The sequence below is a fragment of the Chiroxiphia lanceolata genome, chromosome 1, assembly GCF_009829145.1.
Source record: "Chiroxiphia lanceolata isolate bChiLan1 chromosome 1, bChiLan1.pri, whole genome shotgun sequence".
Taxonomy (NCBI): Eukaryota; Metazoa; Chordata; class Aves; order Passeriformes; family Pipridae; genus Chiroxiphia; species Chiroxiphia lanceolata.
The window spans coordinates 109,566,498-109,583,382 of record NC_045637.1 but is presented as its reverse complement, the minus strand read 5'-3'; the positions used below and the strand labels follow the sequence as shown (position 1 = coordinate 109,583,382).

Here is a 16,885-nt window from a genome sequence, read left to right as displayed (position 1 = left end):
CGTGTTAACTGACCCCTCTGTGGAGGTGAATATATGTGCATTCCCTCTCAACTTCTTACTAAGGATAGCAAATATTTAGCCATCTGAGATTCAGGATACCTATGTGCTCAAGATACCTAGAAAGAAAATTCTTGGTACCTCAGCATCTGTGTTTGATGCCAGCCCAAGGGAACCTGTGGAACAGCTGTGTATAAAAAAATGGCTACCTTGGTCATAAAATATTTGGTACCAAGCACTTCCTCAGAGCAACACTGTAAATTAACATGGTGAAAGCATCTACAGCACCTCCCCTAAGTGTGCATGTCCTCCCCCAGGTCTTCTGTAGCTGGGTAGGCAGGCACAGAATGCATTGGGGCTCTCAAGGGGTCCTATTCCTTCTGTACTCACTGCTTCCCATCAATTACCATGGAAAAGCAGTGGGGTGGAGTGTGACCCCAGCTCAGACTGGGTCTGCTTCAAACCCTGAGATATAAATAATGAGCGAGCCCAGCCAAAAGTATAATACAGCTGCTAGTTGGTCTCAGCTGCCCCTGGAGGTTTGCTGCTACCAGCTCATGTCCCAAATGGATAAACAAAGCTCTGACAGGGGTAAAAGGTCCTACAGCTCTTCCAGTTGATACAATATCTGCCAAGAAATCTTTGAGACTGTGGTTCTCAGGCATGCTAAGGGCTATGCTGCCCATTTCTATTTTCTTAGTTCCCTTTAACCCCTCCCTTCTATTGCAGATTTTTAGTAGAGCCTTCAGCTGAGAATGCTCCTGTTCCCGTCTGGGCTGATGGAAAGTTCCATGTGTTGCTGTGCAGATACTGCCACGTTTTCATTGACTCGAGTCCAGTAGAACTAAGAGGAAACATCTGTGGAGAGGGATAGCTCTCTGTTTGTCCCAGAAATTAATTGCTTCTGCTGGGAGTGTTGAGAGGCTGAAAGCTGTGTACTAGAGGTGAGGAGTCTTATCAGCTCCTGCTAGGCTTTTACTCATGTTGCCTAAAAAGCACACACTTCAAATTTACCTGCTTCACAGGGACAGTCTCCTTGGAGCAGGAGAGGGCTAGCCTGTAGGTCAGTGGACCTGGCAGATTTACCAAGCCCAGGAATCCTGTCTGTCAGCCAGCATTTTGCAACTACAGTTCAAAATTGCAGTTGTGTGGTTTGGAGAGGAGAGGGGAGCTTGTTCTGCCCTGTGGGCAGAGGTGGAGGCAATGGGGAGGAGTGAGGCTATGCCACGTGCAGGCAGGCTTTATATGAAAGCTTGCTTCATCACAGCCTGTTGTAAAGACAAGTTGGTGTGAACCAGAGCTTGCTCGCAGTTTCTGCGAGACCGGAGTGTGGAGATCTCTCTTTGAGGGATTTGGCATCCTGATTTGACATAAATACTAGGGTGTTTCTGCATTTTCTTTCTAAATAGGAATTAACTGAAATTCACCCTTCTGCTAGGACTGCCTCCAGCTTTTCTTTTGAAGTTCAGCAAGTGCCACTGCCCTCCTCATCAGTGCGATGTTCTCCAGCCCTGCTGTGGCCCTGGTTTACTTTGCCTGTGGTCAGCAGCCACTGAGACCCAGAAAGCAGAAGAAGCAAAGCTGTGACTGATGAGACCTGAGTGCTCCAGTCCTTACCCCAGAGCCTCCTTTCCTTTAACACACTTGAGCAAAGTGCAAGAGCAGGTCTGCAAATGATACTGAATCTCTTCAGCCGTCAGCCTCTGTTATTCCTCCCTGCTCCCCAATCCCTTGTCTCCTAGTGCACTCCTGTGTGATTGCACTCCCTGCCCATGTGAGGCAGCTTTTCCTTCTAAGGCAAAATGTGGCTGCTCCTGTTAGCTGTGCCTCACAGAGGCTTCTTTTCCTTTGTGAGGTCCCAGACTCCCAGTGATACTGCTCGGCTGCAGCAGGGCACTTTGGTACATGCCTCCCCACAGAGAAACTGCAGTGCCTTGGTTTTTCCTTGGATAAGCTGCATTTCCAGCTATCCAGTAACAAGGACGTTTTTGCTGTTCCTGCAAAACAACATTAGAATCTCAAACATACTGTTAATGACTCCCTGGTGATGGTTTCAACCTCAATTTCATCGGTTAGAACACTTTTTAATAAAGCTGTGGCTTATCTTATGAGCTCTGTGAACATCTCTGTTGCTATCCTGTTCTCAAGATTTGGGTAAGATCAGCAGCACAGGCACGCCTGAGTTTTCAAGTCCCACCATTTGTTGATGAGATGATCTCCCTCATTTAGACTGATATCATCATAGTTGCTGCAGGCCTGTAGCATGTACCTTCAGAGGAATAAGAGGAAATGAAATCTCAACCCCTTTCTGATGTGCAGAGACCCTTCTCCACTCAGCCAGCAGGGCAGGGACTACAGCCAAGCCAGTTGTGCTCAGATGTTGGAGGTACTTGGAGCCACCAGCCTGCAGGACCCCTCTTCCAGAGGAGCTCTCCCACTACATGTTCTCTCTTTGTTTTGGCAAATGGTAAGTTTTGGTATTTCCACAGTTGGAAACGTATGGATTGAAAAGTCATGATTTAGTCCTACCTTTCTTCTTTCCCTCCAGGTTAACCAACGTTAACCTGATGAGGCTTTTCAAGGGCATGGATTGCTTTCTTCCTGCTGTCTGATCATGCAAACTTTTCTCTAACTTAAAAAAATAAAGCAATTAATGAGGCTGAAGTTGAAATTCCCTTACAACCCTTAATTCAGCACCCACAGCGATATGAAAGCAAACCAGTTGCTCAAAGGTGGGAACAATGTGCAGTAAGAGCATAAGCTGACAGAAATGCCATCTGCTTGCCAGTCCTAAAATAATGACAATGGTGACTTCACTTGAACTGATGCTGTGACAGGCAGTTTTGTGCAGCCTGCTCAGCGAACCTACACAATTAGGAATTCCTCCAGAGTTTTGGGGTTAGATTTAGACACTTGACTGCAGTTTTCCTTTAGTTGTTTGGACTTTGGGATGTGGATGATGGGCAGAAAAACAAAGCAGCAAAGACAGCTGGATTTACCCTTAGCCCCAGGAGGTGCATACTCCAAACGGAAGGAAGCATGAGTCCTTTGGTGCAGTTCCTTTGGAAATAGGAGAATTTTGAGCAGCTGATACTACTTGAGTTCAAGTTCTCTTCATTTGGGTTCAATTTAGGGCCTGAGGATCTACTGTAGCATGGATCCTTCTGTTCTGTGACCCTTGGTGAATGAGGGGGAGGGATGTGAGCCATGCTTGCCATGGGATGTGATTAGAAGGTTCCCTCCTTAGGCTCAGAGCCAATTTCCTAAAGTTGATGTTGGGGATAACATTTTGGCAAAGTGCTGACTCCTTGGTTTTCCTCATCATTGTCCTTATGAAAACCACCCTTTCCTGAACTATTATTGCATTTATTCTCAATTGGCCTTAAAAACAATGATCCATAGATTTGGCTCTTTCCATTTTAACCTGTTCCAATGTTTATGCTGCTGGAGATCAGGAGTGATGCCAGCATGAGTTCAGGCAGCAGCTAATGAATATCAGAGATTTTCTTCTGGAAGCCCCTCCCAGCATGTTCTTCACTGTTCACTGCTGTTTCTCTCCTGTTGCTCTCTGAAGTCACTGCAGTGCCGCTGAGATGCAGATCCTACCCCTGCAGAGCAGATTTGGTCAAGACAGCAGAGGTGTGAAACCCAGTGTGCTGCCCCAGCCATGGGCCAAGACTGCACTGAGCTGCAAAGTCCTACATGTAAAGATGCTTTGGGTGTCCCCTTTGCTCTCCTGCTGTCAGTGCTGGTGGGGCAGGCAGGAGCATTCCCAGAGGAGGGGGTGCTGCAGGCAAAGAGCGAGCATCATTCTGCATTGTGGTGGCCTGCCTCTGAACTGGTAGCTTAGCCTTGAAAGGCCAGGTCTGGTAATTGCTGATCTTGATTATAACCATGTGAATACTGTTATCCAATCTGCCCTTGCACTTTCCAGCCATTGTGCAGTGGCGCTGCCTCATTTCTTGGCTTGGCAATACCTGCTCTTTTCCTAGGAGGCAAAGCAAAATAGCCTCTGATCTCACTGCCCATTTCCTTGCCTAGCTGGGCACAAAATCACAGGTTTGTATCGCTGCCAGGAGCATCCAGCTTCCTTCTGTGGGCTTATTCCAGTGATCGTTTTGCTAACTGAAAGCCTTCCAAATTCACCATCGCAGCCTACTTACTGGGTTTCCCAAAGCCACGTAAACTTTTCTGACTGCTTCCCTGCGGCCTTGGGATGGTTTCCATAAGCATAGGTTCTTCTGCTCTCTTTTCATCTCAAACCAGTTACCTTACAGCTAACAGGGGCTACCCTGACCAGGAGACCAGGCTTGAAGCCAGGGAGTAAAGTGCTTTTACTGGGAAGTAAAATCCAGATTGCACAGATGTAAAAAAACCCCTGTTTTCTTGGCATAATTTTAGTATTTTGATGATGTCTTCCAGTTCTATTAGTTCATCTAATAAAAAGGATTACCTCTACTCACCTCTCACACCTCCCTTAGTAAGAAGTGTGAATTGTTGGGATCTCAAAAGCATGATATCTGCCCAAAGAGCCAACAAAGGTCCATTGATAGCCCCTTATTTAAATGGAACTGCAGCCTCTGGCTTCAGCAGAAGCCTGGGCAGGGGATGGGCTGGGTACAGGCTTTTAGGTGGCTGTTCCCTGTAGCATCCTCATTCTGCACTCATTGCAGCAACACTTCAGCTTGTTCCCATTGTCTGAGTTTGTGGGGGTTTATCAGCTTTTATAATGTCAAGGATTTTTTTTTCAGTCTCTGTAGGACAGAATTGGGGCAAAGCCCTCTGTGAATAGGTGTTGCAGCTGGAGACAAGTGTTTTGAGTCTGCTTATTTTCATTTTTCTCTTCTTCAGGAAAAATGATGGTAGCATCCAGCACAGGACCTGCTGGCTGGTGCAGAGAGAGGCCCCCTTGGTTGTGGGCCTGTTCTTCAGTGGCTAATGAAAAATCACCCTGCCCTTCTTGTTTCAGCTGGGCAACACTCTGATGGGTCCCAGACACACAGAAATCCGTAGTTAGGGATCACTGTCAGACTCCACACCAGAGCCATCCGTTTCACATACAGCAGCAAAGGGAACATTTTGGGTTTTTTCCCAGCTTGGCAGGACATGAATCAAAGCAAAGGCAGGCAAGCATACCTGGAGCCAAGGAAAACTGGGAGGTGCTGAGTTACCAGAACTACTTTCAAGTGTCAAGGGAAAGGAACATGTATGTGTATGTAGATGTCTGGCATCTCTTTGGCTCCATCCCATTTTGGGATAGTCCAGGCAGGAGAACAGTAAATCCCCAAAATATATATTTTCTGGCTTAAATTTGAGTGGGAGTAGTACATGTGGCAAAGGGCAGTGAAAATCAAACCCATTCCTTCTTGGCTTCAAAAGCTTGGACTGCAAGGGAGCTTCTGTTCAGGTAGGACATAAGGGCAGGGTTTTCCTTATTCAGCAAAAGTGTGAGGCAGGGTAACACAGTGGTGGCCAAACTAAATAGTAGCTCTTTTTCCAGCCACCTTGTTTATCTTTTATGGTCCTACAACTCAAGTGGTTTACATTGTGCTGGGTGGCATCTTGCCTTAAATTGTCAGAAAAGTTTTAAGGTTAATGGTTGATGTCCGGAGCACTTTGTTGTCCAAAAAATGCCCATCCCTCCTCTCCTCTCTCTGTGTGAGTTTCCTCCACTTGCTCAAACTGTTCCTCCTGCAGGAAGGGCTCACCTGCTTATGCTGCAGCTGCTGAACAACGACACCATCCAAAAAACAGGCAGTGGTCTGCAGTGTTGCTTGGTACAGCCCAGCCCAACAGCTCTAAGAAGTCAGGCTGGGACCCTGAAAGGGGGTCTGAGGGAGAATGGCTTTTTGTAGAACGTGTTCCCCCCACCCCAAGTCCCACTCATCCCAGTCATCTGTTACAGCTCTAGAGGTATTAAGAAGCCTGAACGTTCCCCAAACTGAGTGAAGACACAAATTTCTAAGTATTTTTGGCCACCTAACTATACAGGTGGCCCTGAGGAAGACCCCTCACGTACTCAGCCGGACTCAAGGGCAGTGGGTGTGAAGATTTTCAGAATCACCGTGCCTCATGAAGTGTCTCAGTGCTTTGACAGACTCGGCCATGAGATCTTTTGGATTATGGACCCTGGCACATGCCAGATTTCCTAAGTGCAAAGTGCACCTAGTGTGAGTACTGCTAGAGCAGGAAGGGAAGTGGTCCAGTACCAGGCAGAAGCAATTCACTTGGTGTACAGAGATGGAGCAGCCTTCTTCTTAGTGGGACATCTGCAGTAGCAGGTCAAACATCTTCCCAGTTTTCTTCATCCACGCTTTTGCCCACACCTGCCAAAACATGGTCCCTTTGGTGTAGAGGCTGAGATCTCACCTTCCTTCTGCCTGGTAGGGTGAGGCAGAGCTGAAACTCTTCCAGCTACCAGTCAGGGCAATGGAAAGGGTTAAGGAGCAACCTGATGAGCAGCTCTCTGGTTGGGTTAAAGCCTCTGGAGCTGATGTTTGGTTTCTTATCTTACAGAATTGAGAGCAATTTTGGAAAATGAAAAGCATGTGAAGCCACTGTGTGGTCTGGTGATTGGGTTGCATTTGCCACCAAAAGAGTCTCACGCTCCTGGACGGTGCCACTCGGATTTTTCTGAGGTGTAAATGTGATGCTGCTGCCGGGCAGCTCCACAGCACTGACCACCCCTGTCCTTGCAGAATTGCCATGGGGCAGAGGACAGTATGGCAAACATAGCTGTCCTCATTCCAGAGGATGGGAATCTCCACGTGGAGAGTGATTTACACTGGAATTGCCTCAGAACTGGCAATTCAAGTCTGGCGCTGGGAACCACACTCCATCCCCAGCCATCAGGGCAAGGAAAAGGGATGGGCAAACACTAGGTCAGCCCCTCCTGCCCCCCAGCCCCAGCAGGTTCCACAGCCAAGAAAGGGTGTCACCAAGCTGCTCCTCAGATAGACACAGACCAAAGCCTTATCCTGCAACATAAATTTGGGAGCTGGACAAGAGCAAAGGCACAGTCACATGCACCACAGGCCTGCTGTGCAAGGCAACTCCTTTTTTGTGGGAAGGGATCCCAAATTTAGAGGTGAAAACCTATAATGTTGGAAGCTTCCCTCAAACTGACTGTCTAAAGGCAAACAAGAAACTAGCTTTGGGGAGAAATCAGTTGGCTTGCATGGGATGGCTCTGCCCACAGCCAGCAGGGCTGCCCAGCACCCGCTTCCCATCCCCACAGTGAGCAGAGAAATGGGTGTTTCTGCAGCAAGGGACCCTCCAGAGGGAACTCCATGAAGAGCTGGGAAGATGTGGGCATGAAGTACCAGTCTCATCTCTCAAGAAGAAGCAATGATGGCAGGACAACCCTACCAAAGCCACAGTGGGACTGCTTCTTTTAGGTTTTAGAACCATCCTACATTTTGAGAAAGGATTACTCCAGGAAAAAAAACAACTAACCTCTGCCCTACCGTGGCTGCACTCAGCCTGGGGGGCTCACAGCAGCTCCTCGCAGAGGGGTTAAACCAGGAATCTCCATGCCAGGCCCTTTGTCACACCGTGACAAAGTGTCCTGGTAGGGACCGGGGCACTCAGTCCTCCCTTGCACTCCCCTCTGCCTCTGTTGGCACTGGCAGCATCCCTCATGGACATCCCTTCCGAGGGGCTATGGGGCAGGTGGCCCCTCTCTGTTCCCTCGGCCACCTAAACGCTGTTTCACACCTTATGCTGCTGTTGCCATCGCAGACACACAAGATCAAACTTGTGGCATTTTGCTAAAAGTCGTAGGAAGTCGTTCCAGCTATACTCCCAGCCTTTCCTTATGCTTAGCTTAGCAGACTTTCAGTACATTCATTCCCTTCTTTTTTCCCTTTTAACAAAAACAAGCAGAGTGCTAAGAAATGCAACCCCTCTGGGAGGCTTTCAGCCTTGGCCGGAGCCGCCTGAGCCTCCCCCCGGAGCAGGGAGGCTGCCGCTGGCCCGGGCTCAGCGGACGGCTTTCTGGGACAGTCATTCCTGACTCCAGCCGGTGTCCGGGCGGCTGTGTGAGGGCAGAGCGGAGCCACTCCACGATCGCTCGGCACCAGACGGCAGCGGCATGGCGCTCCGGGGAGCCTGCCTCCTCCTCCTCCTCTGCCTCCTCTCTCTCGCCCAGGTCTCCGGCCAAGTCCGGCAGAAACCGGCGGCTTCCAAGAAAGGTAAGGGGCAGTGGCACCTTCCCTGCGAGGAGACCTTGCAGGGACTTGGGGAGTCGCAATTAGCCCACTTGTTTGGGCATATAACAGTGCTTTAATGAAACTTCTTTAAAAAGCATCTAAAAATTTAATAAAGTGTCTTTTTCTCACCCCCCCCCCACCTCCCCCATCCCACCGTGGTGATGATCGTGTATCTCTTCTGTAAAATACTGAGGATATTGAAATGGTTTTGGTGGGTTCCTACCTTAATAAATTTGTTGGGACAGCTTGGTCTGAATTTCAGAGGGCAATGCATTTTCCATGTTCTCTCTAAGGTTCATACCAAACCTTTCTTATACTAAAATCCCCCTTTCCATAACTTCCCACCCCTTCTCATTCTGGCGGACGACGGGCAACTGATTTGGAGACAAAAGTATGCAGAAAATACATAATCCCTAAAAACACTGGCCTCGGGTGTATGTTACACCGTACATGAGCTCCGACTACTCAGGCTTACCAGAGGGCAATGCATACAAAATTATGCCTATGTTTTATTTTCCCTAGTGGCTTTCTTTTTTTCCATCTCCTTTTTTGCTGCTGTCCCATCCTTTCTCCTTCTGACTCAAGGCACATTAACTACAGGAGAAGGCAGGTAGGGAAGCAGCATGTGAGCCTGCCTGCCTGATGTGCCTGACTGCATACCCTTGGGCTTAGATTGCTTCTGGCTGGCGCTTTCCTGCTTGGAACAAAGTGGGGAGCAAGGAAGAAGCATCCCTGGAATTCATTTGGCCAGGCTGCTCTCTAGGCTCACCCGGTTGCTGTTTTTGTCAGATAGCATCCTTGAGAAAATTTTTCCCTTTTCTCCCATTAGATCTTTCTATGAATTCACAACATAACTGCTTATTCCACATCTTGTTTCACAGGATGTAGAATAACAGAGAAAACAGTTTGTGACTTATTTCTAGAGCAAAAAATATGCCTTTGGGCTTATATAAGGCACATACATGCATTGCACTCACTGGAGGTATAAAGACATTTATTAGAGAAAATCTATTTTAGAGATATATCTTAGAGACTGAAGAGAGACATTTCTTAGAGAAATCCTCTTTTTCTCTCTGTGTCACTGCAACTGCTGTTTGTAATCAATTGGTGATAAGAAGGTGGGAGAAAAATCACCTTTTTGACAGGAAAAACTTGCTCTGATTTAAAAACCGTTGAGGAAGGTGTCCTGAAAATCAAGCCATCTGGAACAGCTGGTAGCAGGTTTTACTCAGAATTTCTTGTCAAAAGAGACATCAAACTTTCTGTGGGGAAAAGTCAAAACCCTGGTAACTTGGCATTTTTTGGCCAGAGGCATCCAACCCCACAGTGGATCAGCTGCCCTGCCTTTATTGGAAACTTCCAGCATTTCTTCATTAATATTTTTCATATGTTTACCAATGCCAGGGGATGGGGAAAGGGAGAAAGTGCTACAAATCTCTCAGGAGGCTCCTCTTCGCCTCCAGCCCCTCCCCACATCCAAGCCTGCCTGCCCAGCCACCGCAAGGGCCAGGGCTCAGCTACTCCTGCTCTGAACAAAGGCAGGTTGGCCCCATCTCATCCTCATCCCAGGCCTCTAGTACTCCCCATCCTGGCTCACCTCCTGCACTTTGCCCAGGAGGGTCAGGCAAGGCTAAGCCAGGGAGGGTTGCGATGTTTGGCTGGATTTATTTTTTTTAATCTATGCAGCCAAACCACGAATGTCAGAATAGAAAGCACTGATTTGAGCCAAGCATTTTATCCTTCTTTTTACTTGCCTTTTGTTTTCAGTTTGGTTTGGGTTTTGTTGTTTTGGGGTTTGTTGTTGGTGTGGTTTTTTTTCTTTTGTAATTACTGCTTGTATTTGGATCTGCTTCAGAACAAAAATGGTGCTGTTTCAACATGAAAAGCCAAACCACAGTATTTAGAAAATGCTGAGATGGCACATTCACTTTGCCTGCTGTTGGGTTTTTCCCCCTCAAATTGCTCCCCAGTTATGTTTCCAAATGCAGCCATTCAGCAAACTCTCCCTGTTCCCTGATGTCCTGGGGAGCAGACAGGATTTGCCCTTGTCTGGTAGCTCCGGGGGTCTTACCCAAAAGGATGCCCAGGGGAGGCAGGCAATGGCACTCCTGCCTTGGGGGGCAGTGTCACCCCCTGGCTTAGGGATAACAGGCTGGGCACCCACCAGCCCTGGTGGAGTCTTCCCTTGGTCACAGCCGTGGTGGGTTGCTGAGGGCACAAGAGGAAACAGCTTTGCATAGCTCTCACATTTATTTCTAAGGTAACTGGAGACAGAAATTGGAGTTCAGATGCTTAAATCAGTGAATAGGGACTAATTTGGGCTCCACTCCTGATGCTGCCCGAAATTTCAGTGTACTCTTGTACTCTGGGTGCTCTTTCCTGAAAATGCCTGTGAACATTTACACTGAGATAAATCCATGCGTGTGTGTTTGGTCTCCTCCTCTGATCCAGGGACAGACTGCAATATGGGATCTGACTGTTCCAGCTGGGACATTCATGGAAATGCCTGGTGTCAGAAGAAATACAGATGGTCAGGGAGATTTGATGACAGAGATTGTAAATCAGAGCAATGCTCATTCTTCTGCGGGGCAGAAGCCTGTTTGGATGTCCAGGCAAAGCTAAGCAACCTACATATAGATCCAAATTTCATATAGTATTAGTTAAATAATTAAAATTAAATACAGAGGGATTTGTTTGTTATTCATCATATCATTAGATCAAGGAAAAGCAGATGAGAGTTCCCATTTGCAGCATTAAATACGTTTCTGGCCAGGCTTTCAAACCAACGGACTACTGCGACCCGCATCTTTCTGTGAGTCTCCTTTTCATCTCTCCTCTGCCCACTCTTAATCCTGCTGCTCATGGTTGGCTGCACAAGGACCCACTCCAGCTCCTATGGACAGCATTGGCATCCCACATGATGGCTTCAGTTACAGCAAACCCAAACTGTAAACAGGTTTGATCCTGGGCTTGAGGAGGCGAGCCTCAAGGAAATGACAGCAGAGGCAAAACCCTGCAGTAATAATATAGCAAACTCAATGTCTGTTGACGTAGCTGTGGTACTCACTTCGTAGCTGAAGAGCAAGATAACCAGTCCTGATCCTCCATGCAATGTCCCAGTGAATGCACTGCTGTAGGAATGTCTTGTGGCCCAGGATTTGGAAACAAGGCTGTCACAAGGGATGGGGTGCTTAGATAGTTATCAAGGAGATGCGTGACCTCTCATGGCAGGGAGCCTCCGGGTGGAAACCCACCAGCAAACCCAGTTGGAACACCATAAGGAGCTGTCCCAGCAAGACTCATTGACAATGTTCTGCCATGGCCCTTGGATGTTACTTAAACTTTAGAACATTTGTTCTGCTGCAAGAGAGGCTTGCATGGAAAAATAGAACAGGATTAATTAGCCGTTTCCCACAAAGTGTTTTCATCAAAAGCAGCAAAATAATAACTAGGCCCTCAGTGTTAAGTGAATCCATTAAAGTTAATTGAGCAATGAGTAAAGCAGCTTTAATGCCCTCCTCCTGATGTGTCTGGCTTTTCATATTCATGGCACCATGTAATCTTTGGGCTGGTGATCCTGTTCCGCATTGAAGCTGCTTCCCTACTTGCCTGGCTTGGTGCCTCAGCTCCCCATCTCCTTGACCCTCCAGGAAGCCTGTCCTGCCGCATTTGTGGGCAAACTGTTCCCTTTCCTTTCACCCCATAAGGACCACTAGATGCTTATGACAGGCATGGTAAAGCAACAGGAGCAGCAAAGGTGGCGTAGTGAATACAAATGCCTCAATATCCAATCTCCCAACACCTTCAAAGAGTGATGGTCCTTTTGCTCCTGTCTAGGAGAAATTCAAATACCAGTTAATAGCTTGTTGAAGCCATTGCAGAGGCAACACACCTAGCAAAATGTAGGCTTTAGTAGCCAGCTGCAACCAACTCCCTGGCCAAAAAGGTGTCTTCTCACAGCAGGAGAGCAGCTCTGGCCAGTTTTGGGGTACCTACTCCAAGGACGCTGAAGGTAGAGGTGATGCAGAGGCAACCTGAACTGGGAAAACTGGGTTGACAGTGGAACCAGGCTGGTGAGCAAATACTCACTCTGATGTATGTATGTGCAAGGGGACACAGGTGTTGACTTTGTGGATTCCTTTTGTTTATCATTCTCTGAGGGCAAGGAAATCTGGAGTTTTGATGATAGGGACAGATTTGGTTGCCTCTCCTGGGATGTAACCAATGTTTATGCTCTTTCCTTGACTTCTCCAACAGAGGGTGTGAGCCTCAAAATGATTGAAGACCTGAAAGCCATGATTGACAACATCTCTCAGGAGGTTGCTCTACTGAAGGAGAAGCAAGCGCTCCAGACAGGTACAGGACTTGCTGAACAATTCAAGGCTTTTGCTTTGGGAGAGGAGCTCTTACAAAGCGGATCCAATTTCTCCACACATTTTGACAGGAGATGCCCAAGCACCTCACAGCAACAACATGGGGAGAAAGGTTGGGGGATCAAAGCAGAGCGTGGGCTCAATGCAATTCCTGCAGGCAGGTGAAACTCCTCAGGCAGTTAATGACAGGAGTTGTGCAGTGTGGGGCCCCACTCTTTATGTGCTAGATCTTCCCATTTGTACAGCTATTGATATTTCTATGACACTTAGCCAGATGCTCATTTTCCTTTATGAGGTGGAGGGACGGGTTACGGATTAGTCTGTGCTTTAACCAAATGTAGCTTACTCTTTTTGTCTGAACCCCAGTGAAATGGTGACCTGGTCTCTTACACATACCACAGTATTGCCCAGGGAACCTCACTGGTGGTCAGTTCCACCATGCTTCATTAAACATACACAGACGACAGTCCCAAAATGTCCATCTTCCAGCAATGCTCCACAGTTATTCTGTGCAAACTCCACCAACATCAACAGGAGCAGGATTTGCAGAATAGAGAACAGAAATTAGATGAAAATGCAATTTAGGGAGAATTTTCTCCTTAAAAAAAAAAGGAACACAATCAAAATCAAGGCTTTAGTTCCAAGCTCACATCCATTGAGAAATAATTGGTTTGGATATTAATGTGTGGCTCTGATTAGGTATTGTTTAGCTACAGTACCCTGTACTCCTCAAGGTTTAGAGCTTAAAGAAAAACAAAATAATTTGATATTCTTAACACTTAAATCAGAGGCAAGCAGAAACTTCCTCTGAAGACCTCAAGCTATGCAAGCACAACGCTTCTGATCAAAGCTTATTAAAAAACACTTTTTTTTTCATCTTGCATAATTAAGACGATTTAATTGGCATGCAGGCTTTTCCCAAAACACTCCAACACTTGGCAGTGCCCATGACAAAACTTGTTTCCATCAAACTCATCTGAGAAAGAGTAGCATTGGCTGGGGAAGAGCAAGGCCAGGGGCAGGGGCAGGAGGACCATGCTGTGCCTCTGCCCCAGCAGCAGCAAAGCCTGGGAAGGTGGTGGGGACACCCTGAAATTCTATTTTTCCTGATGGTTGGCTGACAGGGAGAGCACGTCCCCATGACTGTGTCCTTCATAGGAGGGCGGGGGCCCCTTGGAATCCTGTGCTGCCGAGGGCTGCTGTGCAGCCTAAGAGAAGAAGTTTTTAGTTTGACTGCTGGGTTTGCTGCTGCTGCCTCTTCCTGGGCACCATTTTTAAACCCATTTCCCTTTCTGTCTTTTTATTCTGTTCCTGTGGTAACTTCTCAGTTTGCCTGAAAGGCACCAAAATTCACCTAAAATGCTTTCTGGCATTTTCGGACACCAAGACGTACCACGAGGCCAGCGAAAACTGCATCTCACAGGGTGGCACGCTCAGCACCCCCCAGAACGGGGAGGAGAATGATGCTCTCTATGACTACATGCGCAAGAGCATCGGCTCCGAGGCAGAGATCTGGCTGGGCCTCAATGACATGGCAGCAGAGGGCAAGTGGGTCGACATGACAGGCAGCCCCATCCGCTACAAGAACTGGGAGACTGAAATCACCACCCAGCCCGACGGCGGCAAGCTGGAAAACTGTGCAGCTTTGTCGGGGACCGCCATCGGCAAGTGGTTCGACAAGAGGTGCAGAGAACAGCTGCCCTACATCTGCCAGTTCATGATCGTGTAGCGGCAGGGCCTCCCCCATGCCCGCCCACAGCCCGTGTCTTCCCCCTCAGCAGCAGGATTATGAAGCTATAGGTGTGTGTACGTGCACGTGCACATGTACGTACACACACCCGTGCGCACATGTCCAAGTAGGTCACTCTTTGCAAAGAGAGTCATCGCGGCTCAGTGTTGGATTGTAGAGCGTTAGAGCATTTCATTTGGCCATAACCAGCCCTCTTAGCAGCTGCGCTGTTCTTTCTAAGGCATGATTCATAGATATATTTTTTTACACAGGGAATTTATTAGGATGGCTCAGTTGTTTTGGCAAAGAACCAGTGCAGCAGTCCAGCCTAGCATACAGCTGCCTCAGCTGCCCAGGGCTGTCACTCTGCAATGTCCTTTCCCATCTTGCTGAGCTTTGTTGGGACACTAGCAGAGCTAATTTCTTCTTTCTTCTCTTGTTTTCCTTCCCCAAAAACCTTGGCAGTGATCCGTGGGAGCTCCTTGTTCCTCGTAGTGCCATGATTCAGCCTGCTGAGGATCAAGGTCCTGTCTCAATGAGTGGAGGGAGTTATTCCTGCTTTGCATTGACAGATACAATTGGGTTTATTTGGCAGAGTACCAGCTGTTCAATGAGTTGTCCAGCTAGTTGAGTTATGTGCATGAACAAATTAGCAAGTTACAGACATGTTTGGTCCTTTCCTCATCTGCCAGAAGCCAGTTTCACTGACTTCAGTGGGAGAGCAACACCCACTGCCAGATCTTTTAATGAAAAAATCCCATCAGAAGCTTTATTTATGCTGCAGCATCATGGTGGAAGCAGCAATGACTTGCAACATAGTTAGTCAAATATATTATTAAAAACAGAAGATGAACGTATTACATAAATAACATAAACATAATGCTATTAGGGAATACACTGCTATATAAAAGCAACGGTGTATTGAAAACAAACTCCAGGACAACTCACTTCAGCAGCTTTAGGAATAACCTGACCTGTTTATGTGATGAGAACACAGATGAAATAGTCCAGTTGCTAGTCCAGACACAGTCCTCAGCAAGCATAAATCTGCTGAGCACTGTGCCAATATAGTCATGCCCAGTTGAAGGTCTGGCCTCAGTAATTTTCTACTGAGACATGAGTAAAAGAATAGAAATAAATTTAAATTAACAGCAATGATGGGAAAGTAGTGCAGATCACCCCGGCAGCTTAATGAAGCTTTGCTGGCTGTTGGCTGAAATGTATCAGAGATTCTTTGCAGTCTAGTGCTTGGTAATAACCCCTCCAGTTTGGCTCACATCCCTTGTGCTTCCAGGTTGGGGGTGTCAAGACATGATGCCGTTGGGGAACCCACAGGATAGGTATTCCAATTTGCTGCTCTGTTTAAAAGCAGCATGATGGTAGGTCTTCCAAGACATCAAGTTTGAGCTAAGCTGGAAACATAGATACGCAAATGCAGAGTGCACGCTTCTGAGGCTGTCACTATTGCCAAACTCTCTGCTGTTCAAATGACTATAAAATAAAAATATCTACATAGCTTGCTGAAGGAATGGAGTTGTGTCAGTGTGATTGGAGTGCTTTCTTCTCCTTGTCTTTCTCTTCAGAGCAGCTCCAGGGATCTGTCTGAAGGTTGGAGATATCAAAGGCAGAGGGAAAAAGCAGAAGGCGAGAGCCTCTTACCTTGTAATATGCTTTATAGGATTCTTCCCCTCCTGCCCCATTATCATCGCAGTCACATGCCATACACAGGATACAGGCAGGGAGTCCTTTTATAGGAAAATAAGATTTCCTTCCTCCCCTCCTCTTGCTGCTGGGAAATTTCATTCTAAAATACAAGCCAACACAGAAGAAAGGTCCCTCCCCTTAGTGGTGCTGGGGAAGGCGGCACCTCAGGTCTCAGCATTGAGACAGTCCTTCCCAGGTTGCCTTCTACCTCCTCTGCAAAGAGCAGAGCTGCAGCAGCACCAAGAATTCCTCTCCTTCACACACTGATGTGGTGACGACTTCTCCCTCCTTCTCCTCCTCCACCTCCTCCTCTCCTGCATACCACACAGGAGAGAAGACCGTCAATGAAGAAGACAGTGCTCCACACCAGTCCGTGAAGTTTCAAATGCTGCAGAACTGCATGTGAAATTAGGTTGCTTTTGCGCAGAGGGCAGCCCTTTGCCGAGCTTTACTTTGGGCCCTGATCCTGAAGATTTCCAAGACTCCTTGCTGTAGGTCATGGTTACATGCTACAAGCCAGCTTGTCTCAATATAAATCCTCTAGTTCCTCTGGCAGATGTTCCTTCCATGTTTTGAGATACACATGAATGCAAAGCGACAATGCTGGAAGAGTTGCTGGCTTTAATCCAGACTGGACATAAACCACAAGGTCTTAACACACAATGTGTGGTCAGAGAAATAAACAGAGGGCTTTTATGGGAGCCCAGAAGAGGGAACAGAAGAGGGACAATGTGAAAGCTATGGACCCTGGCAGTGCTGAACTTCAGGGAAGAGGTGGGTGCTGGAGCTGGACCATCTTTGCCTAGAGTGTGTATCTGAAAAATGGCCGTGGAGATGGATGCCAAAGGATATTCCCAGAGCAGACATTAAAG

General features: G+C 47.4%; 1 protein-coding gene across 1 annotated transcript; it reads left to right on the top strand.

Moving 5' to 3' along the window:
- The first annotated feature begins 7,814 nt into the window (after positions 1–7,814).
- On the top strand, positions 7,815–15,838 carry CLEC3B (C-type lectin domain family 3 member B). Its single transcript, XM_032681087.1, has 3 exons — positions 7,815–8,189; positions 12,465–12,563; positions 13,909–15,838. The coding sequence occupies exons 1-3, from the start codon at positions 8,090–8,092 to the stop codon at positions 14,307–14,309; spliced, it is 600 nt and encodes a 199-aa protein (XP_032536978.1). The 5' UTR covers positions 7,815–8,089; the 3' UTR covers positions 14,310–15,838.
- The last annotated feature ends 1,047 nt before the right edge of the window (positions 15,839–16,885 follow it).

What these genes read in the sequence shown, in the direction of transcription:
- CLEC3B (XM_032681087.1), top strand. Translation starts at nt 8,090, where the DNA reads ATGGCGCTCCGGGGAGCCTGCCTCCTCCTCCTCCTCTGCCTCCTCTCT. An exon ending in ACCGGCGGCTTCCAAGAAAG is followed by an intron (nt 8,190 to 12,464) that starts GTAAGGGGCAGT and finishes CTTCTCCAACAG; the next exon opens with AGGGTGTGAGCCTCAAAATG. An exon ending in GAAGCAAGCGCTCCAGACAG is followed by an intron (nt 12,564 to 13,908) that starts GTACAGGACTTG and finishes GTAACTTCTCAG; the next exon opens with TTTGCCTGAAAGGCACCAAA.